The sequence below is a fragment of the Taudactylus pleione genome, unplaced genomic scaffold, assembly GCF_031769625.1.
Source record: "Taudactylus pleione unplaced genomic scaffold, aTauple2 ptg000270l, whole genome shotgun sequence".
NCBI classification, from domain to species: Eukaryota; Metazoa; Chordata; class Amphibia; order Anura; family Myobatrachidae; genus Taudactylus; species Taudactylus pleione.
The window spans coordinates 9,304,182-9,331,967 of NW_028284672.1; the positions used below are offsets into that span (position 1 = coordinate 9,304,182).

Here is a 27,786-nt window from a genome sequence, read left to right on the forward strand (position 1 = left end):
AGGCCTTGTAGTGTGCATAGCTGAAAGCGGTAAACTTGTCGTTAGTAATACTGCCAATGTTACTACAATCTTGTCAAGGTCAGGACCAAACAAGATCAACCCTAAAGATGGTATCTGCACCTCTGCATTCCCAGAGCGCAGCCATAGGGTATTACGGAGGATACAGTCGCAGCCGGAACTCTGAAAGTTAGGAGACTGGTATCCAATATAGGCATTTCCACCTATGACAACTGCATATATTACGAGAGCAACCAAATACATTTGAACCCCCGACGTGTTGGAGGGGAAAAAATGTTACAAATGCATCAGCCCAATATGCAATAATATTAACCAACCATGCTATAGCCATGGTAGGATGGGTAACAACCCCTGAAAGCAAGTATACTGATTTCAGGCAGAGTTACCACCTACGGATCCGAAGAATCCGACCACGCAGGAATGGGAGGCGTAGTAACGTCTGTAATCAGACGAGTAACACGCCCATCCACCCCAGGAGGGGCTCGTGATGACCCTCAGGGAATTTGGGACAGGAGGCCAAACACTGTTGTAACACCTCCTATCTGGCAACAGCCAGAGTCCCGCTATGCGATCCACCCGCTAGTCAGCAACAGGGAACCCGAAGGCATGCAAGACTGAGGGTGTATGATACAGGTGCAGGTCAACAATCACTCTAACCAGAATGGACCTGCTACCAGCCCTAAAGCAGGGATAATAATACCTGAAATAGGCTTCCCCCCGTGTAAGAAGGAAAGAGCCCAAAACAGTATCCAGTTCACGGCAGAGCCAACTGGGAAGTAACCACAGGGCGTCAACCACGCCAATTAGCGTTTCGTAGAAAACGACATCCACCCAGGGTGGCTGTTGTGGTAATCCCTGCAAGGGGAATGACAGACTATTGTGGCACCAGGGGGAATTCATATACTGCGGAAAAAAACCGTGCAGGGAGCGGTAGTCTGTGTCACAGGGGAAGAGTGCAAGAAGCTGCGAGATACCCTGAGATGAAAAGGGCAGTATGGTGAAGTAACCCCAAGTGAGGTACAACAATGGGGCCCGCCCGGCGATCCGCAATTGAGAGGATCCCGAGAAAACAAACCGCCCAAGGGGGTCGTGAAAAAGGCCGGCACCAGATGACGCCACATACAGAACCCTTTATGAGTCAAATCCTCCGCACTAACACCTGCAGCACATGGCTTGCAGGATAGTAAAAATGGGTGCAGTATAACGCTCTATCTCCTGGTCAGACATATCTGACCAACCCTCTTGGCGGAAATATTAAGCAGCGCTATACTGGTCCTGACTGATGCCAAAAATTAGCTGCAGGGACCCATTTTCAGCGTATGCAACACACAGTTCCATCTAAAATATGGCAACGTGCAGCACGCAACAGTATGTGACAAACCTCACAAATATTAACAAGTATATAAATGTGAGGTCTCAGAACTACCCTAAGTACAGCTGTATTAGGGCAGATAAAGAAAAGGGATATACACTGACAGGTGAGAGAATAAAGTACAGACTGTCAGCACTAGCATAAGTCACATACAATGCAGATGTATACATAAACATGTCATATAATATACTGCACTATTACACTGCATTCAACTGCCCACATTCAGTGTCTGGGAAGGCTACAGCGCTGTGTACACTGACCTGATGGTGAGGTACGCAGGGGGACTGGACCAACTGCCATCCTGAGAAATTTCTGCTGCACCACAGAGATAAAATGGCCGCTGGAGACCTCAGAGGAAGCGTGGCCCGCGGAGGAAGCAGCTCAGCGACGCCAGACTATGGATACTGAAAGGCGCGCTGAGCTGTGGGGAGGAGCCGCTGTAACAGGGAAGGCTGCCTCCCCTGGCCGGCTATTAACCCCCGGGACGCCGGCTCCCTGCACCGATCGTTAAGTCCCTGGTGGTCTAGTGGACACACGGGGTATGGGGGGCCCGCCGCCACTGCCGGCGCCTCCGGTCTGTCCCCTGAGACCGGAGGCACAGGACTGCATTTGAAATGCGCGGATCACCGCAAGCGGTGATCCGCGACCTTACCTGCTCCCCGTGGATCCGGCAGCAGTCCTGGGCGCCCACAGAGTCCGGCTAGTACAGACTCTGGGGTCCCGCTGAGATCCCCAGATCTGTACTGGCGTCTCAGCGCCAGCGGGATGACGGAGCGGCAGCTTAGACGTCCTATGGACAGTCCGACGCTGCCGCTCTGAAGAGTCCAAAGTCCATGGGAAAAAACTTTGTCCCTAAAAAAATAAAATAAGCTTAGGGGCTGCTAATCAGCTCCCCCTGCGCTAACGGTGACCGACTCCGGCCGGGCACCAACTGAAAACTGAGGTGCCTCTGGCTTGGGGTTATAGGGAGAGTGGACCCAGTGCATCCTGGGAGCTAAAAGCTTTAACTGCGTGGTGCCCGGATTTGGTTCCCAACCTATACCCCAAGGTCAACCCTGTGGACCCCCTATGGACCCTGAAGTAGAAATCTTCATTTCTAAAAACTCTCACTTTATTAAATATATCCCTAGGTGTTTGTCACATCAGATTGTGACTAAAATGCATTTTCGTGTGAAAACGTCGCTCAGCGCAAGCAGCTTCTCACATATCATTTGGGGGCGGAGCAATGTCAAGCAGCATCCCAGAAAATGGAGGGCTTGTTGACCCTGTTTTCAGTGTGTAATGAAGAGAGTGGCTGTATCCTTGTACACTTACACAAGTGCCTTCATCTGCGTGAAAACACCGGCCATGCTGAGTGACCTGAAGGTTACTCAGATGACCGATGGTTCCTCAGAGTGATCTGATGCTGCGTTCCCGGATGCAGCAGCAGCAGATTACAGAAGTCGGCAGGAAGCATCTATTTACACCAGACATCTTCTGCGTTATTAGCACATTTTAGCACAGTATCTGCGTACAACTCTGAATCAGGCCCTAAATTAACACATCAGACACAATTCCAAGATGGGCTGTGAAAAAAAAAACACAACACAAAGTGCTACATACTGTAACTAAATACATTAGAAAAGGCTTTGAGAGCATAAAAGCCCTTTCCAATTTGTTAGCAATGTTTATAGTTATCCCTCCCACCCCTGAAACAATGTGATATTGCAGTAACAGGTGCTGCTAATAGAATGTTCTCCTGCTACCCACTTACACACTGGCTTCTCCAGATTTGCCATTAGTAGCACAACAATAAAATTTCTTCTACCATCCCCCATGGCAGCCATTACAATGGGATAACATCCTCCTATAGTTTAGACAGGAAGTTTACTAGGGAATGCAGCGAACGTCCACCTGCTGGTATAAAGCTTCACTCATCCTGTTCCCATGTCTTTCCTCCCGTCTCCTAGTAGTTTAGGTAGTGTAGGGAGACAGGGCAAACCCCCTTTTAGCTCAGCATATGCGTGCTTCTACGCGGCTGTGGTGGGGTGGTACCCCGGGGGGGGGGGGGGTGGAGCGGCACAGCATCTGGGAGTGTGGCCTCTTACAGAATCCTGCCAGGGCTTGGCCAAACAGGCACCATCAGCCGGGACACCCTGGACAATGGCCACGGCGTTGGGAGTGTGGCCTCTTAGATTCCTGCACACACCGCCGCCGGTGTGTGCTCAATAACAGCGGCTTCGGGAGTGTAGACGTTAGGCTTCTGGTCAACGCTGCTGTTGGAAGAGCCGGGACATCACGCCTCTTGCCGGAGCAGTCTCCTACTACTTCCGGGATTGCGGAAGACCCACAGTGCACCGCGAGTCATGTCTCCCCCAGAATGCTGTGCGGGTCTGGCCATACATGTGCGGAGGTCAACTAAGAGTGCAGTACTTATTTAAAGATGGCGCCAGGTACTGCAGACCAAACAAGTTTCAGCAGAGTTGTAGCTCTTATCTACTGTACATACTGAGCTGCTTACTGGATTGTGGCTACTTCTGCTAAGGATGGATAAAGAACCTTCCCCCCATAAGTCTGATAATGCCCAAATGAGGCAAGTCCTTTTTAAAGGGCTTGGTTTATTATTTTATTGAGGTAGTGATCATTTTCATTGATATTTTAAGTGTGCCTGTAGTAATTCCAGGACCTAGAATTAAAGTGGCTAAGAAGAAACATTTATCCTTAACAAGTGCTCCCTGTAATAAGGTTTTTTTCTGGGACTCAGAACAGATCTTTGTGACTAGATCTCATATTAGCCTAAATTATGAAGGTGCAGTTTCCTCAGATGAGCAAGATGAATTATGTGACATTTCTAGTAAAGAGTCCGTGAGATAAGGGAAGAAACTAGAATGCTTAATATTGACCTGGTTAAAAGTATGCTAAAGAATATCTATATAACCATGAATTATAAAGGAAACTGTGGAGTCTTCAGAGGATCAATATCTGTTGTTTGAAGATAGGACAAAGAAGGGTAGATGCTTTGCTGTGCATAGAGTGATGAAATAATTAAATTTCAATAGAGTGGCAAAATTTGGATAATAGACAAGGGAAACTCATATAGACTGTATGTATCCTATTAGAGATGAACAAGTCCTGAATTGGTGTGCGGATGCAGCTGTGACAGAATTAACTTCCAGAACTACACCCCGAGAAGATGGTGCATCATTTCGTGATTCTATGGATAGAAGAATGGAAAATTCTTTTAGAAGATTGCATATTTCATCTGCTGTGTCTTTGAAATCTGTAGTGGCTATAGCCTCAGTAGCTCGGGCCCTTAGGCTGTGGAGTTCTAGTAGGCATACCAATCTAGAAGATAAGATTTCTAAAAACATTATATAATGAGAAATTTGGAGATAATGCAAAAGGCCATAGAATTCCTATGTGAAGCATCTTTGGGTGTGGTATTTTTTTCTGTAAGATCCATAGCATCAGGTGTAACAGTAAGAAGAGCTCTATGGCTACGAGCTTGGGCTGCAGATGCCCATTCCAAGAATAGACTGACAACACTACTGTTAGAAGGTATCTTACTGTTTGGTGCCAAACTTGATGCTATGATTCAAAGATTATCAGGTGGAAAATCAGTCAGGCTGCCGCAAGATAAAAGGATTACATTTTATTTACCTACATTTCACAGACAACAATTCAGAGAGGCAAAAAGTTATAGACCTGGCAGACCGTATGGCAGAAGATATGCCTCTGGAGTATCTACGCAATCCTTTCATCAATCATATAGAAGAACTAATACAAGACAAATGACTGCAGACGCAACGCCTCAGTGGGGGAAAGACTCTTACGCTTTGCTGAAAGGTGGAAGATTTCTGTTCAGGACAAATGAGTGACCAATCTGGTTGCCAACGGTTAGCACATATAGTTTCTGAAGGTTCCAAAGCAAAGCAAAACAGATTTGTGATCTCGAGACTACCAAGAATGAAGTAAGGGGGTCATTCAGACCCGCTCGCGAGCAGCAGTACGCTCGCAAGCGGGTCGATGTTCCCCACTGCGCATGCGCACGACGGAGGGAGCTCCATCGTGCGCATGCGCGAGACCCGGGGAGCGACGGGCTTTCCATCGCTCCGGGTCTCGCACCAAAGGGGGCGTGCTGTCGATGTTGATTGACAGCACGCCCCCTTTGGTGGGCGTGCCTGCCAGACGGAGGCGTTCCCATGGGAACGCCTACCGTCTGAAGCCGGCCCCACTGACATCACTAGTGATGTCAGTGGGAGTGATTTTGGCTGATAGAGCCAAAATCACTCCAGGGCTTGCGGCAGGGAGACCCTACCGCAGGGTCTCCGTCGCAAGTCCGATGGTCGCGATGGTCTCGACCATCGCGACCATCTTTTTGGCCGCTCGCATATGCTGTGGGTGGTCACCCACAGCTATACGAGCGGCCAGGAGGCCGCTACATTTTCATGGAGGAGGGCCCTGATTCAGAGCGAGCGCTCTGGTCAGAGCGTCCGGCTCTGAATCAGGCCCTAAAAGCGTTGGGGAAGCGTTTGAGACAACTGTTAGCTTCCCAGGCAGTGGAACCTTCTCTAATGCAGAAAAGAAAAGGTTTCTACTCTCATTTATTTCTGGTAATGAAAAGTACAGGAGGTTTCAGAGCTATCCTGGATCTCAGAGACAAACAGTTTTGTGCAAGTAAAACAGTTCCACATGGAGACATTAAAAACAAAATGTTTATTTGCGAAAACAAACATGCTATGATAAATATAAGATATTGCTATAAATTATAATAACTTTATTTTGTTCTGAATGATTGATATATGTAATTTTGAAAATTGTTTACTATAAATGCCTCAATAAAAAAAAGATTACAAAAAAAACAAAAAACAATCCTTGCAGACATAAAAAGGGAAGGTTTTCTGGCATCAATTGACCTAAAAAATACATATTTTCATGTACCATCAGTCAAAAAAGTTTGAAATATCTAAGATTTTGTATTCAGAACAAACATTTTCAGTTTACCAGTCTTCCATTTGGCCTAGCAACATCACCAAGAACATTTACAAAGATCCTCATAACATTGATGGCTTGTCTGAGGAAACAGGACATAGAAAATTGGCCTTATCTCTACGTCATTTTAATATCCAGCAAATCAGTGGAAGTAGTAAAAAAAAGAACTTGGATTATACAATACAGTTTCTTCAATTCCATGGATGGATTGTGAATTGGGAAAAAAGTCACTTGACCCCAGTACAGAGGATTAAGTTCTTTGGGGTACAAATAGATACCAGGAGGATCAATGTCACTGTCAGAAGAGAGATGCACAAAGTTTCAAACTTTGGCTGCATACATGATGGAAAGTGACAGTTTCCCTTTAAGTTCAGGACTTTGCTGCTTGGAATGATGGCATCCGCCATCGGTATAGTTTCTTGGGTCCGGTGAAGGATGAGGCGTCTTCAATGGAATATACTCCAGTGCAGTAGAAGAAATTACCCTTTAGAATCCCTGGTAAAGCAAGGGGGTTGGACTCTAAAAAAGAAAAATTGATGTCATGATGAACACTTTTCAGACAATATAACTGTGGTGGCGCACTTGAATCATCAAGGAGGTACAAGTAGTAGTTTATTAATGCAGGACAAAGCAAAAATTATGACATGGGCGGAAAAGAATCTGAAATCTTTGACAGCAATGCATGTGCCTTGGAAACAACATGTATTAGCAGAAAGATGTTTTTCCAGGAGAGTGGGAGCTGAATGGCAAAGTGTTCTAAATGATTGTAAACAAATTTGGCCAGCCACATGTGGACTTCATGGCAACACATCTCAAAAGGAAGGTAGAAAACTTCTTCTCCAGATATTATCTTCCTCAGACAAAAGCAGTGTATGCTCTCTCAATACAATGGAAGTACCAACTGGGTTATGTCTTCCCGCCATTCCCATTAATAGCTTGAGTTCTGAAGAAAATAAGAGATCACGTGGAGGGGATAGCGAGTCTTACTTTCGGGCCAAGAAGAGTGTGGTTTGCAACTGCCATTAATTTGGCAGTGCAGGAGCCGTGGACTCTGTCAATAAGGCCAGACCTTCTACATCAGGGGCTAGTTTACTACACAGACCCACAATAAACTCTGCTTGAAGGCATGGAGATTGAGTGGAACTTGTTGAAGGATAAAGGCCTATCTGACCAGGTAATCCAAGTCCTGATGCAAGCAAGGAAGAAAGTCTAGTCTGAGGCATATTATGAAGTCTGAAAAAGATTTATTGCATGAAAAGGGTCAACAACTGCATAAGTCTTACAATTCCCGCATGACTGGTTTTCAAAGTGTCTGGCAACTTCAACTATCAAGGGACAAATAGCAGAATTGAGTGTCCTATTGGATAGAACACTGGCAGAAGATTTAATGAAAAGATTCTGCCAAGCTATTAAGAGTATCCATCCAAACATTAAATCTTTTGTGGCTCCTTGGGACTTGAACTTGGCTCTGATTTCCCTAATAATACATCCATTTGAACCTCTACAGAATGTTCCATTAAAATTTCTGACTTGGAAAATTGTATTTCTTGTAGTAATCACTTCAGATAGGAGAGTGATGCAGGCCACACACATGGCGATCTGCACACGATCAGCTGATGTGTAAGATTTCCCTTGAAACTCTCACCGACAGCTCTGCACACGATCTGCACACAATTTGGTGTCCAATCTTCATACGATCTCTCCTGCATCCAGACTTTCACAGTGCCTCCTAGATTGTCAGATCTGCCTACTGCATGGCAGATCTGACGATGCGATGTGCGACCAGCGGGGATGCGCATCGCATCGTGATCGTGAGTGGGGACTCACGATTTACTGAGGATTTGGCCATGTTTTACACGATCTGTCGTTTCAATGTGTCGGAATCGGCCCGATCGGGTAAAATATCGCTGTGTGTGTTGCCAGCTTAAGTGAGCTGCAAGCTTTGTGGGCAGAACAGCCCTATTTAGATATTATGACTGATAAGGTGGTGCTGAGGACAAACTAAAACCTTTCAGCCTAAGGTGGTAACATCTTTTCATTTAAATCAAGAAATGATGTTACCCTCATTTTATCCAGAGCCTAAGAATGAAAGAATAATGACATAAGTTGGACCTTGTTAGAGGAATTTCTATCTATCTTGAAAGAATGAAGGATATTAAAAAAATCCCAAAGCGTGTTGTTGAAGCTGGATAATTGACTGAGACAAGATCAGCTTAAAATTAGATCGACATGGGCGGAAAAGAATCTGAAATCTTTGACAGCAATGCATGTGCCTTGGAAACAACATGTATTAGCAGAAAGATGTTTTTCCAGGAGAGTGGGAGCTGAATGGCAAAGTGTTCTAAATGATTGTAAACAAATTTGGCCAGCCACATGTGGACTTCATGGCAACACATCTCAAAAGGAAGGTAGAAAACTTCTTCTCCAGATATTATCTTCCTCAGACAAAAGCAGTGTATGCTCTCTCAATACAATGGAAGTACCAACTGGGTTATGTCTTCCCGCCATTCCCATTAATAGCTTGAGTTCTGAAGAAAATAAGAGATCACGTGGAGGGGATAGCGAGTCTTACTTTCGGGCCAAGAAGAGTGTGGTTTGCAACTGCCATTAATTTGGCAGTGCAGGAGCCGTGGACTCTGTCAATAAGGCCAGACCTTCTACATCAGGGGCTAGTTTACTACACAGACCCACAATAAACTCTGCTTGAAGGCATGGAGATTGAGTGGAACTTGTTGAAGGATAAAGGCCTATCTGACCAGGTAATCCAAGTCCTGATGCAAGCAAGGAAGAAAGTCTAGTCTGAGGCATATTATGAAGTCTGAAAAAGATTTATTGCATGAAAAGGGTCAACAACTGCATAAGTCTTACAATTCCCGCATGACTGGTTTTCAAAGTGTCTGGCAACTTCAACTATCAAGGGACAAATAGCAGAATTGAGTGTCCTATTGGATAGAACACTGGCAGAAGATTTAATGAAAAGATTCTGCCAAGCTATTAAGAGTATCCATCCAAACATTAAATCTTTTGTGGCTCCTTGGGACTTGAACTTGGCTCTGATTTCCCTAATAATACATCCATTTGAACCTCTACAGAATGTTCCATTAAAATTTCTGACTTGGAAAATTGTATTTCTTGTAGTAATCACTTCAGATAGGAGAGTGATGCAGGCCACACACATGGCGATCTGCACACGATCAGCTGATGTGTAAGATTTCCCTTGAAACTCTCACCGACAGCTCTGCACACGATCTGCACACAATTTGGTGTCCAATCTTCATACGATCTCTCCTGCATCCAGACTTTCACAGTGCCTCCTAGATTGTCAGATCTGCCTACTGCATGGCAGATCTGACGATGCGATGTGCGACCAGCGGGGATGCGCATCGCATCGTGATCGTGAGTGGGGACTCACGATTTACTGAGGATTTGGCCATGTTTTACACGATCTGTCGTTTCAATGTGTCGGAATCGGCCCGATCGGGTAAAATATCGCTGTGTGTGTTGCCAGCTTAAGTGAGCTGCAAGCTTTGTGGGCAGAACAGCCCTATTTAGATATTATGACTGATAAGGTGGTGCTGAGGACAAACTAAAACCTTTCAGCCTAAGGTGGTAACATCTTTTCATTTAAATCAAGAAATGATGTTACCCTCATTTTATCCAGAGCCTAAGAATGAAAGAATAATGACATAAGTTGGACCTTGTTAGAGGAATTTCTATCTATCTTGAAAGAATGAAGGATATTAAAAAAATCCCAAAGCGTGTTGTTGAAGCTGGATAATTGACTGAGACAAGATCAGCTTAAAATTAGATCGAAACGACGCCATCTTGCGAATGGCCGCAAGACACCATCTTCAAAATGAGATCTGCAAGACGCCATTTTGCGAATGGACGCTCAGCGCCATTTTAGCTAAACTCACACTTCAGTACATATGGCGATACGATTATTAGCATTATGCGATCGCATATTTTACCATACCACATACACACATTAATATGCACAATTGCGCTAACATGTCGCACATTAGCGAATGCATAATACCCCGCATGTGAACGCTGTTTATTAGCTTTGTGTGTATGCATCTGCCCCAAGTTAACGAGCATCTTTTCCCAAACTCCTAATACTTACACAATGCACACTCACATAAAAGGTTCCATAGCTTCAAAGTATAAGATTCAAGTTTCATTCATTTAGCACTATTGCTGTGAAATAGAGACTATTTGGTATCTAAGGTTTAATACATGATAAGTAAACAGTGTTTGGTGTTGTACTGATCTGCACTTTCTCAACAGCTTCCCGGTATCATCGGTGTGGAGATCGCAACATGCATTCTCAACTTATAGACCGCAGAAGGTTAAAGCACCAAAATGTACTTTGGAAAATTAACAGCTTAGGTTTGCATGAGGCGGGAAAGCTGAGACAAAGGCTGTCGGAGGCTGGTCTGTGTCCATTTGAATCAACCTGTTAAATGTCCTGTAACAGAAGCACCGTGATGGGGAACCAATGGGATCGCAACGAACCTCTCTATTGTATAGTCTATTTCTGTAAGGGTATAAATATGTGTGTTCTGACCCCAGTCTTCATGCTGATGCTGTTGATGGAGGTTTCTTGTTGATGCCGGAATCTGGTCCCAAAGCGCGTGCGTATGTATATCTGTACCTTGGGTCTGTATAATTTATTTGCGCTAAATTGTACTTCGATCACATGGTGTAACTATCTGTACTTTGCTTGAATAATACTTTGTGCTTTGGAAAGACATGTTCAAGGTCTGAAGTCTTTATTTTACTGTATGACTGCGTACGCAAATAGTGTCAATTTTAGAAGGTATAGGCAGGTTTTTAGAAGGTATAGGCAGGAGCGTATAGAAGTTTAAAGTCAGTATCCTTAGTGTTTGTTATTCCAGAAGGTGTTAAAAAAAGGCTGTGCTCCTACAAAACAAACAATTTCAAGATGGATTCGGGAGCTGATCATATTCGTGTAGAAGAATGAAGGTCGGAATGTTCCAGTTGTGATTAAAGCACACTCATGTAGGGCAATGGTTATTTCATGGACAAGGGAGGCTCAAGCTTCGGTGAAAGATACTTGTGGAGCAGCCACATGGTCTTCAATTCATACGTGCTCTAAAAATTATTCTCTGAATGTTTCTACTGCCCACTTTGGTGGTCATGTTTTGCAAGGGGCACTTGCCGAATACATTGGCATAATAGCATATCTCTTGTTGGTTTTATTGTCCCTACCCCTTATTCCGCTTTGGTATATCCCAATGTAATGGCTGCCATGGGGGATCATAGAAGAAAGTAGCAAATTATACTCACCGATGATTCTATTCAAAGAGACCCCATGGCAGCCTTCAGAATATCCTCCCCTTATACTGTTTTTCAGGGACAGATTACATGGAGACACTCGAAAGACATAGAGGTAGGGGAGGAGTGAGGCTACAGACCAGCAGGTGGGCGGTCCCTAGAAAACGTTCAGTCTAAAAAATGGGAGAGGAATGTTATCCCATTGTAATGGCTGCCATAGGGTCTCTATGAAGAAATAGAATTATCGGTGAGTGTAATTCACTATTTTTGCAATGCTGGTCTCCCAATTTTATTTTGGAATGGGTATGAAGTCCCGGCGGCTGAATATCCCGACGCCAGCAGCCCGAAGGAAGAAGATCCCAACAGGGCAGGTGAATACCCTATCTCTACACCCCTCTCCCACCCTAACCCTCCCTTAGTGGTGCCTAACCCTAACCTACCCCCCTAGTGCCTAAACATAACCCTCCCTTACCGCACCCTAAACCTAACCCTCCTGGGGGAGGTGCCTAATACTAACCTGCTCCCGGGGGTGCCAGTGCCTAACGCTAAAAAAACCTAATCTCCCTACGCTCCCTAAACCTAACCTCCCCCCCCCCGCAGCCAACGCTAAGGGCGCCCCGGACTTACCTTGTTCGGTCTGGCTTCCTTCGGCGTTCTGGCGACGGGATTAAGATAGGCGTCATTATTTTGACGACCATCTTAAGTCCCTTGCCGGGATTCGAATGTCGGTATTGAACCCGGCGGCAGCAAAATTGCATCCCTTTATTTTTTGTGCGCAGGTTTACTGTGATTATAAAGGGTAGTTAGGTCTTTAACTCCTGCTCCATCCACTAATGTAACCAGGCTTGTCAACATTGTGAGTTCTGATGTTTTCACACTGTTGTTCTTTTATGTGTGTTATATGCCATTTATATTTATTTCTTAACATTTCAATATATTTTTCAATGAAACATTTGTGATGGCAGTTACACTGGGCTATTGTAAAATCGCATATAGCGGAATATGACAGAAAATATAAAGAATGAAAAAATAATATACATTAAACTTTAAGCATAGAAAATAGCGGGACAGACAATACAATCAGACGGGAAGGAACAGTTGGTTATTTTAAAAAAAATAGGTTGTATGTTCTCTCTTTTTATTTCCATGATAAATAATTGTGATGTCTGGGCATACTAACCAGGCTGTCTGTTTTATCTGTAGAGATCACTTTATGAAGCAAAGTATACAAATTCACTGCTGCAATGTCAGCCTAAACTCCACACAGGTACATGCAGGTGGAGTAATCAGATTTTACAGCATGCAAGACAAATATTTCTATTACTTGTTTTTAATTCATCTTCATTGCACAATGTTCTGCCTTTTAGACCAATAAAAATGAATTGCTTAATAAAAAAAATAAAACAAGCCCCCACTAAAAATAAACAAGCATTAGTCACCTACCATACAAATCAGGTCCGTGTGGTGAAAACACATTGTACAGGACAATATTAAGAGGAGCTATTACAAGTTTGCCATAGTAATAACTGTCAATAGCCACCAGAGGAACCTGTGACACAGGGAGAGAGAGAAGTCGTGTCATTTATTTGCTTGCAATAACTATCTTTAGTTTAATCATAGCGTAAAAGATCAATGTGAAATGATACAAATTCCCACTGTTCCCCAACTGGCAATATTTTACTAACTTTTGCCCAATACAATATGGCAACCCTCGGCATTGTAGGAGTGGAGATATCGTCTTAAGCAGTTCCTGCATTACCTATGCACCTCCTTATCAGACATGAGGGTTGATGTAACAAGCAGTGAAAGGAGTGGAGAAGTTGCTCATGGCAACCAGCTTTGATGAAGCATTTATCAAGAACATTCTCTAAAATGATAGGCAGGTGCTGATTGGTTGCTATAAGTAAATTCTCAACTCTTTTCACAGAGTAAAGAATGGGCTCTACAGGCACCAATGATGGACCAACAAGGAAGCAGGGAGGATAACTATATTCATACTAGCTCACTGCAGTGCAACACTGATCAACACCATCTAATTTTAAAAATGTATACAGTTAATCTTACACATATATACAGTTAGGTCCATATATATTTGGACACTGACACAATTTGGCTCTGTATGTCACCACAATGGAGTTAAAATTAAATAATGAGATTCAACTGAAGTGCAGACTTTCAGCTTTAATTCAAGGGGTTGAACAAAAATATCATATGAAATGTTTAGGAATTGCAGCCATTTTCATACACAGTCCCCTATTCTCAGGGGCTCAACTGTAAATGGACAAATTAACAAAAATGTAAATTTTTAATACTTTGTCGAGAATCCTTTACAGGTAATGACTAAAGTCTGTAACCCATGGACATCACCAAGCGCTGGGTTTCCTCCTTTGTCCTGCTTTGCCAGGCCTTTACTGCAGCTGTTTTTAGTGGTTTGTTGGTCTTTCTGCCTTGAGTTAGGTCTTCAGCAAGTGAAATGCATGCTCGACTGGCTTGAGATCAGGTGATTGACTCGGCCATTGCAGAATATTCCACTTCTTTGCCTTAAAAAGCTCCTGGGTTGCATTCACAGTATGTTTTGGTTCATTGGACCTCATTCAGACCCGGTCGCAAGCACTGAGCGCTCGCAATCGGGTCGATGTTTAGTACCTGTGCACGCGCAGCAGCCGCACTGCGCGTGCGCAAGCCCCGGAGTGAGAGAGAAATTCTCTTGCTCTGGAGCTCACTACAAAAGGGGCGGCTGTCGATGTTGATCGACAGCTCGACCCGTTTTGTAGGCGTGGCGGGGGGGCGGTTTCACAAACGGAGGCGCTCCTTAAGGAATACCTGTCGTTTTGTGGGCGGCCCTGGGGCTTGCGGTTGCCGAGACTCAACCTTAGGGTCTCGTCGCAAGCCCCGATGGTCGCGATGGTCTTGACCATCGCGACCATCAACTGGTCGGTTGCTAACCCACAACTTAGCTAGTGACCAGGAAGCCGCACTTCACAACACAAGCGGCCGCCCTCATTCAGAGCGAGCGCTTGCTTCTTGCGACCGCCTCTGAATGAGGGCCATTGTCCTTTGGTGCTGTGAAGTGCCGCCCAATCAACTTTGCTGAATTTGGCTGAATATGAGCAGACAGTATATCACTGTACACTTCAAAATTCATCCAGTTGCTTCTGCATTCTGTCAGAGCATCAATAAAACAGTAGTGACCCACTGGAAGCCATGCATGCCCTTGCCAACACACTGCCATCAACGTGTTTTACAGATGTTGGGGTATGCTTCGGATCATGAGCCATTCCAAGCCTTCTCCACACTATTTACCTTCCATCGTTCTGGTACAGGTTGATCTTAGTTTCATTTGTCCAAAGAATGTTCTAGAACTGGGCTGGTTTTTTGTTTGGCAAAGTCTAATCCGACCTTTTTATTCTGGAGGCATTTAAATGGATTGCACCTTGTGGTGAACCCTCTGTATTTCATCTTGGAAAGCCTTCTCTTTATGGTAGACTTGGATAGTGATCTGCCTCCTCCTGGAGTGTTCTTCACTTGGCTGGATGTTGTGAAGAAAAGAATCCCGCAACCATCCACCACTGCTGTCTTTTGTGGACGTCAAGGCCTTTTTCTGTTGCCGAGCTTACCAGTGCGTTCATTTTCTCAATGTACCAAATTGTTGATTTGGCCACTCCTAAGGTTCCCGCTATCTCTCTGATGGATTTGTTCTGTTTTTGCAACCTAAAGTTGGCCTGTAGCACTTCCATTGAGAGCTCCTTTGGGAGTTTACAGGAACAGCTTCTAAATGCAAATGCAACACTTGGAATCAACGCCAGACCTTCTGCCTACTTAACTGATGAAGAACTAATGAAGGAATAGCCCACGCCTGTCCATGAGGAAGCTTTTTAATCAATTGTCCAATTACTTTAGTCCCTTGAAAAAGAGGGGACTACATATTAAATAGCTGTAATTCCTAAACCCTTCCTCCAATTTGGATGTGAATACCCTGATATTAAAACGGATAGTCTTCACTTTAAAGCCATATTCTTTATATAACTGTAACTTGAAGATGTTTTGGCAAACAGCTAAAATAACAAAAATTGTGTCAGTGTCCAAATAATTATTGACCTAACTGTATGACTGATCAAACAGATCGGAGCGGTATAAACATCACACAAGGAGATTTTGCAGTGCCAGCTGATGAGGTTCCTTCAGCCTAGGTAATCTCCTAAATATTAAACATGACACACAACGTATAAAGGGACAATTCAATTCTCTGCAACATGCTTCCGGAGCGGCTCCGAAGGAACCCCATGGAGATGGTTCTGCCCTCATACTTCCTCACGTGCACAGATAAATGAGCAAAGATTCATCATCATAATAAGCGGCAATGTGCACAGCTGAACAAGTCAGAGAATGAAAGTGCCCCATTAGACATTATAATAGTATTTACAGACAATCCCCCAAACCTGATTTACAAGTAATTTGTAGCCATACACTTTGCATAAGATGTAGACATTGCAGGAGGTGGAAAAAAAAGTGTTTATATCGATTAAATGCACGATTGAATGTATCTGTTCAAATTATATGTGGGAACTGGATGTGTGCTGTTTTTCATTTTATTTCAAGGTCTACTTTAAAAAGGAGAGTTCCACTTTCAGTTAATTTTATTGTCTTGTGATTGCTTCCAGATTTCACTAAAGTCAAAATTTTAATTGCAGGTGCCTTGCATGCCTTTCAGCAGTATAATTAAATACCCAAACTACGGTTGTATCAGTTATAGAGAGGGGCTCTACCGATATATATATATATATATATATATATATATATATATATAAAAGGGAGCCAGAAAGATGTTGTACACCGTAAAAGATCCAGAACACCTAAATCAGGCCAACAAATTAAAGTGGTCTAACAGTGGGCAAAACCTTTGAGAATTTTCACCTGAAAAGAGAATTACTTTAGGCTTCAAAGTTCCTTGAAGTATTCAAAGCTGGTCAGATGCTGCAACTGCAGCCAAATTTGGGTCTATGACCCCACATCAAAATGTGCAGGGTTTTAAAACAACTATGATAGTGGATATTAATGATTCTGAAATCAAAAGGTTCCTTATTTGGTCCTGTAAATATCCCAGTGAGAAGCTGATTGTTGTAGGCCTGTATACAGGGTCACCTCCTGACTACAGCAACACACTGCAATGAAGGCAGAAATAATCCGGGCTGAGCACTGAATTGCTGGATCTCTACCATATCTGGCCATCAATGTACTGGACATGGTCAAACTGAGCAAATTTCCTGCTGCTGGTCTCAGAAGTTGCGTAGGTCTAGAACTTACCAGGAATAAGATCAGCGCCACAAGAGACCAGCTGATAAAACTCTTCCATTTTTGTTTCAGGAAAAGTAAATCAAATGCAATCGGAATCCTGAAAATGAGAGGTGTAACGTTAGATCAAGGAGCACAGCTCTTATATAGTAAAAAAAAAAAAGAATTGAAATTAAATTAAATTCAGCCACAGATGTGTCGAAAATCCACATGAATTATTCTCTCTAAAGGATCCAATAACATGGCATATTTCACATATCCTCCATAAAATGGCACAGTAGATTTTGCAACAATTCCCCTGTGTCTGATGATGTCTCCTAGTTAACTACTGAGTCCAGGAGACATCACCATCATAGAAAAAGTGGGGATCACCACTGGACAATATTTATAAATAAGCGCTCTCAGCGACTTTTATATATATATATATATATATATATACACACACTTACACACACACACATACATATATATTATATATATTTACATATACACACACAAAACTCTCTAATCACCAATTAAGTAGTTCAGAGGCACATCCTATTCTAAGCTAGCAACAATAAGCAATCCTATTATAGATATTAGATATCAAACAGAAGACACCTGGTCAAGAAAAAAAAAAAAAGTCTGTAAAATGCTTCACATATTAAGGGTTAAATCTGTGGTATTTAGTTCATGATTAAGTTGACAATATCACAACTTTCAATGGTATGTAAATTTGTTTCAGGTGGAAAAGTTTATGAATTGTGGCATAATATTTTTTGTAGATTATAGTGAATGAAATGAGTACATTTCAAATATTGTGCACAATAAAAACTCAACAATTTCTAACATGTTACAATATCCAACACTTCTAAAACATCCTGAAGCACAGATTCATAGTGTGTTTGTGTGTGTATCAGGGACGTATTTATAATGGGTCGGGTCCATATTTTCTAATACTCACCTCTCTGAGGTCCCGCGTCAGGTGTCTCAGCCCTGCACAAAATGCCGAAAAATGGCAGCTGCGGCCATTTTCCCGACGTTCTGCAAATACGCAATGAGGAAATTGCTGGGAAAATGGCAACTAGTGCCCAGAGTCTATTGCTGCTGCAGTCAGCCATCAGTCTGCTCCCGGCTGCTGGGGAGAGAGGAGGGGGCCCTGGACGGGGAATGCACACAGGCCCCCTCCTCTCTTAATACGCCCCTGGTATATATGTATACAGTACTGTTCAAAAGTTTTTGGCAGGAGTGGAAAAATACTGCAAAGTAAGAAAGCTTTAAAAAAAATAGAAGTATCAACAGTTTATTTTTATCTATTATCTAACAAAATATAAAGTGAATGGACAGAAGAAAAATCTAAATCAAATCAATATTTGGTGTGACAACCCTTTGCCTTCAAATCAGCATCAATTCTTCTAGGTACACTTGCACACAGATTTTGAAGGAACCCGGCAGGGAGGTTGTTCCATACATCTTGGAGAACTAACCACAGATCTTTTGTGGATGTAGGCATGCTCAAATCCTTCTGTCTCTTCATGTAATCCCAGACAGACTCGATGATGTTGAGATCAGGGCTCTGTGGGGGCCATATAATCACTTCCAGGACTCCTTGTTCTTCTTCTTTACGCTGAAGATAGTTCTTAATGACATTGGCTGTATGTTTGGGGTTGCTGTCCTGCTGCAGAATAAATTTGGAGCCAATCAGACGCTTCCCTGATGGTCACATGATGGATAAGTACCCGCCTGTATTTCTCAGCATTGAGGACACCATTAATCCTAACCAAATCCCCAACTCCATTTGCTGAAATGCAGCCCCAAACTTGCAAGTAGCCACTTCACTGTAGCCAGCAAACACTCATTATTGTACCTCTCTCCTTCCCTTTGATGAACAAACTGCCTTCTGTTACAGCCAAATATAAAAAATTTTGACTCCCAGAGCACCTGCTGCCATTTTTATGCACCCCAGTTCCTATGTTTTCATGCACAGTTGAGTCGTTTGGCCTTGTTTCCACGTCGAATGTATAGCTTTTTGGCCGCAATTCTTCCATGAAGACCACCTCTGGCCAGACTTCTCTAATCAGATAAAAAAATAGAATGACCAATCCCTTGGGCGCACACAGTAAAAAGCTGCATGATGTCAAAAGCAATGAGTCCCCTCAATATTGACAACAAGGCAACGCGGGTGTGCCCTTATATTAAGGCTGAATTGAATAATCTGCATACCACCATGATAATCTTGTGAGAGAGGTGTAATTGAACATACTGAGCTGAAAGTTGGAATGGCCACGTAGAATGTTATCTGCACCCCCCCCCATGTCCTGTACTCCCTATGTCCTGTCGTCCAGTTCTACACCACCTATTGTATAGCTGTACCATTCTGCATCCCCCATGTCTTGTCGTCCCATTCTGCACCCCCCAATGTCCTGTTAATGTACAGCAGTCCACAATGTCCTGCTACACAGCCTAAGTCCTGTCATCACACATATGATATCCCATATCCTGCCAATCACTGCCCTGCATCCCTATATTGCTATTGGTGCTCTGCACTCTACATATCCTGTGATCACTGGTGTGATCCCTCTTATCATTTCCTCACTACCTTGCATCCTGTTATGTCATCACTGTCCTGCACCCCAATATCCAGTGTTCACTGTCCTGTATTTCATCACATTAAAGAAAAGTTGATGGGCAGAGGTTGGGGTGTGAGGGAAAAGCAGGAGGGCAGCTGTTGTGGTGTGAGGGAAAAGAAGAAAGGCAGAGGGTGATGTGTGAGGGAACAGCAGAAAGGCAGAGGGTGATGTGTAAGGGAACAGCAGAAAGGCAGAGGGTGATGTGTATAAGGGAACAGCAGAAAGGCAGAGGGTGATGTGTGAGGCAACAGCTGGTGGGCCAGGGGGAGACTTGTCACATTCCTTGTTTCTAAATTTTAAAGCATACATATATTAACTTTAAAAAAAGCTATGAAACTGACAAAAAACGTATGGTTTAATATGCCCAATTAGGGCTTTTTACATAAACGATATAAAATTTCAGCACACTCTTGTAACTTTTCCACTCAAGCTCGAAAAGCAATGAAATTCCGATCTATAAGGCCGACGCCTTAAAGGACGTTTTCCTTGCGCAGTACAGATGTGGTATGCCATCACACCCTGTGGATACCTGCAGATTCAGCACTCTCATGGAGTGAAATTGCTGTCACTCACACAATGGTGGAGCTGCTAATTCACAGATTTGTGTGTTCTCTGGAATACACACACTCTATATATATTATTATATATGTAAAAGACAGATTTCTGTAATGCTCAAATATATGTGGTAAGTAACTGCACCGATGCCCTCCAGGAATGTCTCATCCTTATACCAACGCAGACACTCAATGCCTTCTTACAAAATGTGGTAACTTTTAAACGAACTTTTCAGGACTTAGCCCTCAATACAAATAACCAATAATACATTACTAAAACATCTCAATGAAACAGATTTTAATTAAACTGTACATTAACAACAATGTAGTGGTTAATGTCTACTATTAATATATGATTAAAATCATTACAGTTAAGAGCAGGAATAGAATGGACACCTCCTGTGACAGTGCTTCAGGAATAGTTAAATGGATGCCGATATGGACTTTCCACCCTGTGACACGAATCTCACATGATCAATCACAGATAATGTGCTGGGATCTAGCAGACTTCCTACAGTTTAACGAGGTCACAGAAAAGTGAGCCCTCTCCAGGCATGGCATGTAAGCTCATTATTGCTCATGAATACTTAATACTTGCCCAGAAAATGACATACAGCTTTAATGTAAACTATGTGTAGCACACAGTAAATATAACCAGTTTAATTACACATTTTTTCTTTGAAATATTTGCTTAATTTGCAGTTCCCTTTTATTTATTTTATTTAGTTATATATGCACATAAGGTGACGTTCAGTGACTTAGCCATTGCTATATTCAGCTGATTATTCACTACACAGTATCCCGCCTACTGTATACCGTGGACTGTGCAGTCTCCAACATAATTAACTGGACTACATTATTAACTAAACTATTATTATCTGTCCATAAGTCAGAATATTTGTGCAGCATAAGTGCAGGAACCAATAAAGGGATGCAGATCTAGCCCGATATGCCACGCAGCGAGACTTGCTTGGCGTGAGCGAGCCGTCGGGTCCCTTGCTACTCTGCTAGCGTTGGGCGTCTATTTTGCTGAAAGTGAATCTAAGTCACACCAGCAGACTGTGCAGATTGATTTGATATGTGACACCAGTATATCTGTTAAATAATGGATGAGTGCAATGCGCTTGTGGTGTAAAAGCAGCTCAGTATTATTGATAGTATATAAAAATGAGAATGAGCGCTATATGGATAAATTAGGCATAATAAACGTGTAACATAAAATAATCATAAATGATATTGATGTTTATAGTCTTTTGACTAATGTGGGAGGAAAGTCAGGACCCGGTCCGGGTGATGGTCCGCCTATGCCCGTACTACCTGTCCCTACCTTACCGCCGATCTTCTTAGGGGTTACCTCCGTCGGGGACTTCCCTTTGCTTCTTTGGCGGGGACTTGTTGCGGGCAGTCGGCTGTGCCGCAGCGCTGGTTGATGACGTCTAGCGCCCGGCGCCGGATGTAATACTCGAGTCCTGTTAGGCGTTTGACAGAATTGAATGTACTGCTTCCTCTTTCCTCCTTGCTTCTACGCGTTTCAGACCATCTAGGTCCTTTCTCAAGAATGGGAGAGACCTCTCCCACAGCTCTTTAAATAGGTAAAACTTTATTGGTAATTAGTTTAAAAACCGGATGTGCCTCAGGTTTTGGCGTCAAGCACATGTTCCTGGGCCAAATAAACAAATAAAAAAGTTTTTTGGAATTTTTTTTTTTTTTTTTCATTGTTTAGAAATGTTAATAACGTTTATTATGCTTAAATTATGTGTGACTGTATGTGTTATAAAAAGGATTTGAGTTCTATATCTATGTTTAAACCATTCGGTTCCAATGTGTTTAAAAGAAAGATCCATTTTGTTTCTGTTCTCTTCAAGAGGTTTACCACATCTTCTTCTCTCCAATGGGGTAATATCTTCTGTATTCCCATAAATTTTAGCCCTTTGGGGTCTTTGTTGTGATGGTTGAGAAAGTGGGCCGATAGACTGTGGGTGGTAAGACCCCTTCTTATATTGTGGATATGTTCTGATATCCTTATTTTCAGTTTACGTTTTGTTTGTCCTACGTACTGGATCCCACAGGGGCATTGGAGTAAAAATATAACTCCTTCACTCTCGCATGATATCATTTCTTTTATTTTGTACTCTTTTTTGGTAATTGAGGATGTAAATATCTGTGTTGGTTTCGTACTTGAATTTTGGTTCTTACAACCCATGCATTTTGTACAGAAGTGGAAACCTTTTTGCCCTATATTTATTGACGTTTCAGATTTCGGTAAGAAGCTCTGTGTCAAATGCTGTTTTAAATTTTTCGCTTTTTTGTATATTATACGTGGTTTCTTTGTTATTATTGTTTTAATATCATTATCCAAAGATAGTATGTTCCAGTGCTTCTGGAGAATGTTTTCTATTATTGCATGGTTTCCATTTAATTGGGTGATAAAAGAAATTGGTCCGTGATCTTCTTTGTTCTTTTGTTTATATGTGATGAGTTCTCTTCTTTCTAATTTAGATATTTTTTCTATTTCCTGTTGGAGAAAACTCTCTTTATATCCTTTTTGTATGAATCTTTCTTTCATCTCTGTAGTCTGGTGTTGGTAAGTGGAGTTCTCGGTACAATTCCTTTTTATGCGTCTGAATTGTCCTCCTGGAATATTATGAATCCATTTCCTATGATGGTTGCTTTCGATTGGTAGGATATTATTCCCGTTAACTTCTTTTATGTGATTACGAGTATGAATATGGTTATCTATGTCTTTAATAAAAATTTCCAAGTCCAAATAAATAACTGAGTCTTTACTTTGTGTAGTTGTAAACTCCAGATTGTATTTATTGGGAAGGGAATAGAAAATATCAAAAGACACAAGATTACACCCACAAGAAAGAACCATTGCTCAAACAAAATCCAAAAATTACAGGAGAACAAAAGAAATATAAACCTTATAATCAGAGAAACTTCATGTACAACCATTCCAATCCATACAAATTAATTAAACAGTCATATGAGAAAGGAACGGAAACAGCAAAGAAAGAAGAACATACAAGCTTTAAAACATTGCTACAAATCATAGAAGAAAAAGACAGAGAAGATCATACATTAAGAAGAAAAAAACCACAAAAAAGAAATCATGCAGAAAACTTTGGAAGTGACTACGGACTCAGACGAGGATTTTTTAGCCGAAATTTGGGGCTCAGAAAAACCCCCAGATTACAGGAAACAAACACAGACAAAAATACGCAATATTTCCGCACAAGAGGAACAAGAGGGGGTAAGAGAAAAAAGAAAATAGAAATAACAAACAAAAAACAAAAAGAAACAGTATACAACTTAAGCAGGAAAGAACTCACAGTAGATCAAATAAGTTTATTGAGAAAAGGACTTAAGTTCGCTCCTGAATCCAGACTCAACAAGTTTGATTTGTACATCGACACTCAAAAATTCATTCGTAAATTATGTATTAAAAAGTATTTCCAAAAAAATCCAATTATGAAAGAAATTATTCCCTCTCATCAAGAATATATACATACGAATCACAAACCCATATCTACATTTTATCCAAACCATATTAAAGGACCGCATATAATGACATTCCAGCGTCTGATTGAAGAGGAAATATCATAACTTCCAGAAAAACCAAAAATCCCATTCAATTTAACAATGAAAGAGAAACAAAGTTTGAAAGAATTAAAAAATGACAAAACTATCGTAATCAAAGCCGCAGACAAAGGCGGCGGCATCGTAATAATGAATGTGGAAGACTATAAAAAAGAAGCGGATAATCTCCTCTCAGATACAGAAACTTACAGTAGGTTAATGAACGATCCTACCAAAAAATTTAATAGACAACTACAAGAGCATCTTGAGGAAGGTTTGCAAATGGGAATCTTGACGAAGAAAGAATACGATTACATCTATACAGAACATCCACGTATCCCAACCTTCTACCACTTACCCAAAATCCATAAGAGATTGGAGAATCCACCTGGAAGACCTATCGTGTCAGGTATAGGGTCCCTGACTGCAAACCTGTCAAGATATGTTGACTCCTATTTACAAGAATTAGTATGCAAGCAAAGGAGCTATTTAAAAGATACAACAAACATTCTTCAAGTATTACAAACAATAGAATGGAAAGACACTTATCTACTCTGCACAAGTGACATTAAATCCTTATATACGGTAATTAATCACCAAGATGGATGTGAGGCTACGAGATTTTATCTTTCCACACAGACAAACATCCCAAACAGACAAATTAATTTAATAATGGAAAACATCGATTTTATTCTTACGCACAATTATTTTTGGAACAGTGATGAATTCTTTTTACAAATCAAGGGAACCGCCATGGGGACTTCATTTGCACCCAGTTACGCTAATCTATTTGTAGCGTACTGGGAAGACAATAATATATGGACAAATAATCCCTTTTTAGACAAATTGATATGCTGGCGTAGATATATAGACGACCTGTTTTTTATTTGGAACGGTTCAAATGAAGAATTACAACAATTCATTCTACACATGGGAAACAAATACAATCTGGAGTTTACAACTACACAAAGTAAAGACTCAGTTATTTATTTGGACTTGGAAATTTTTATTAAAGACATAGATAACCATATTCATACTCGTAATCACATAAAAGAAGTTAACGGGAATAATATCCTACCAATCGAAAGCAACCATCATAGGAAATGGATTCATAATATTCCAGGAGGACAATTCAGACGCATAAAAAGGAATTGTACCGAGAACTCCACTTACCAACACCAGACTACAGAGATGAAAGAAAGATTCATACAAAAAGGATATAAAGAGAGTTTTCTCCAACAGGAAATAGAAAAAATATCTAAATTAGAAAGAAGAGAACTCATCACATATAAACAAAAGAACAAAGAAGATCACGGACCAATTTCTTTTATCACCCAATTTAATGGAAACCATGCAATAATAGAAAACATTCTCCAGAAGCACTGGAACATACTATCTTTGGATAATGATATTAAAACAATAATAACAAAGAAACCACGTATAATATACAAAAAAGCGAAAAATTTAAAACAGCATTTGACACAGAGCTTCTTACCGAAATCTGAAACGTCAATAAATATAGGGCAAAAAGGTTTCCACTTCTGTACAAAATGCATGGGTTGTAAGAACCAAAATTCAAGTACGAAACCAACACAGATATTTACATCCTCAATTACCAAAAAAGAGTACAAAATAAAAGAAATTATATCATGCGAGAGTGAAGGAGTTATATATTTACTCCAATGCCCCTGTGGGATCCAGTACGTAGGACAAACAAAACGTAAACTAAAAATAAGGATATCAGAACATATCTACAATATAAGAAGGGGCCTTACCACCCACAGTCTATCGGCCCACTTTCTCAACCATCACAACAAAGACCCCAAAGGGCTAAAATTTATGGGAATACAGAAGATATTACCCCATTGGAGAGGAGAAGATGTGGTAAACCTCTTGAAGAGAACAGAAACAAAATGGATCTTTCTTTTAAACACATTGGAACCGAATGGTTTAAAAATAGATATAGAACTCAAATCCTTTTTATAACACATACAGTCACACATAATTTAAGCATAATAAACGTTTTTAACATTTCTAAACAATGAAAAAAAAAAAAAAAATTCCCAAAAACTTTTTTATTTGTTTATTTGGCCCAGGAACATGTGCTTGACGCCAAAACCTGAGGCACATCCGGTTTTTAAACTAATTACCAATAAAGTTTTACCTATTTAAAGAGCTGTGGGAGAGGTCTCTCCCATTCTTGAGAAAGGACCTAGATGGTCTGAAACGCGTAGAAGGAGGAAAGAGGAAGCAGTACATTCAATTCAGGACTCGAGTATTACATCCGGCGCCGGGCGCTAGACGTCATCAACCAGCGCTGCGGCACAGCCGACTGCCCACAACAAGTCCCCGCCAAAGAAGCAAAGGGAAGTCCCCGACGGAGGTAACCTCTAAGATGATCGGCGGTAAGGTAGGGACAGGTAGTACGGGCATAGGCGGACCATCACCCGGACCGGGTCCTGACTTTCCTCCCACATTAGTCAAAAGACTATAAACATCAATATCATTTATGATTATTTTATGTTACACGTTTATTATGCCTAATTTATCCATATAGTGCTCATTCTCATTTTTATATACCAGTATATCTGTGTTCACCTGAGTGTGTATATGAACCATAGTGAAACTTGGAATGAAAAAAAGCTGCGTCTGCTACATTGTAGCACTCAGTACAGATTCAGAGACTCAGTCACACACAGATATACAGTCAGGTCCATAAATATTGGGACATTGACAGAATTTTCAGATTTTGGCCTCTATTCACCACCACAATGGTTTTGAAATTAAACAAACAAGATGTGCTTTAACTGCAGACTTTCAGATTTAATTTGAGGGTAATTACATCCAAATCGGGTGAATGGTGTAGGAATTACAACAGTTTCAATATTTGCCTCCCTCTTTTTAAGGGGCCAAAAGTAATGGGACTATCAACTCAAAAGCTATTTCATGGACAGGTTTGGGCTATTCCCGCGTTATTTCATTATCAATTAAGCAGGTAAAAGGTCTGGAGTTGATTCTAGGTGTGACATTTGCATTTGGAATCAGTTGCTGTCAACTCTCAATATGAGATCCAAAGAGCTGTCACTATCAGTGAAAAATCAGAAACAAACCCATCAGAGAGATAGCAAAAACATTAGGTGTGGCCAAATCAACTGTGTGGAACATTCTTAAAAAGAAAGAACACACCGGAGAGCTCAGCAACACCAAAAGACCTGGAAGACCACAGAAAACAACTGTGGTGGATGACAAAATAATTATTTCCCTGGTGAAGAAAAACCCCTTCACAACAGTTAGCCAAATCAAGAACACTCTCCAGGAGGTAGATGTATATGTGTCAAAGTCAACAATCAAGAGAAGACTTCACAAGAGTGAATATAGAGGGTTCACCACAAGATGCAAACCATTGGTGAGCCACAAAAACAGGAAGACCAGATTAGAGTTTGCCAAACAACATCTAAAAAAGCCATTACAGTTCTGGAACAACATCCTATTGACAGATGAGACAAAGATCAACTTGTACCAGAGTAATGGGAAGAGAAGAGAAGGAAAGGAACTGCTCATGATACAAAACATACCACCTCATCAGTGAAGCATGGTGGTGGTAGTGTCATTGCGTGGCCATGTATGGCTGCCAATGGAACTGGTTCCCTTGTATTTATTGATGATGTGACTGCTGACAAAAGCAGCAGAATGAATTCTGAAGTGTTTTGGGCAATATTATATGCTCATATTCAGTCAAATGCTTCAGAACTCATTGGACAGCGCTTCACAGTGCAGATGGACAATGACCCGAAGCATACTGCAAAAGCAACCAAAGCGTTTTTTAAGGCTAAAAAGTAGAATGTTATGCAATGGCCAAGTCAATTCCCTGACCTGAATCCGATTGAGCATGCATTTCTCTTGATGAAGACTAACCTGAAGGGAAAATGCCCCAAGAACAAGCAGGAACTGAAGACATTTGCAGTAGAGGCCTGGCAGAGCATCACCAGGGATGAAACCCAACGTCTGGTGATGTCTATGCGTTCCAGACTTCAGGCTGTAATTGCCTGCAAAGGATTTGCAACAAAGTATTAAAAAGTGAAAGTTA

General features: G+C 41.6%; 1 protein-coding gene across 2 annotated transcripts in view; it reads right to left on the reverse strand.

Moving 5' to 3' along the window:
• Window positions 1-27,786, reverse strand: part of ALG9 (ALG9 alpha-1,2-mannosyltransferase) — a 178,817-nt gene that overhangs the window by 122,650 nt on the left and 28,381 nt on the right. For both annotated transcript variants that reach the window (XM_088481366.1, XM_088481365.1), the window contains exons 7-8: window positions 16,967-17,054; window positions 13,106-13,211 (exon numbers count right to left, since the gene is read on the reverse strand). In XM_088481366.1, coding sequence (XP_088337492.1) covers window positions 13,106-13,211; window positions 16,967-17,054 — 194 coding nt within the window. The remainder of the gene's footprint in view (window positions 1-13,105; window positions 13,212-16,966; window positions 17,055-27,786) is intronic.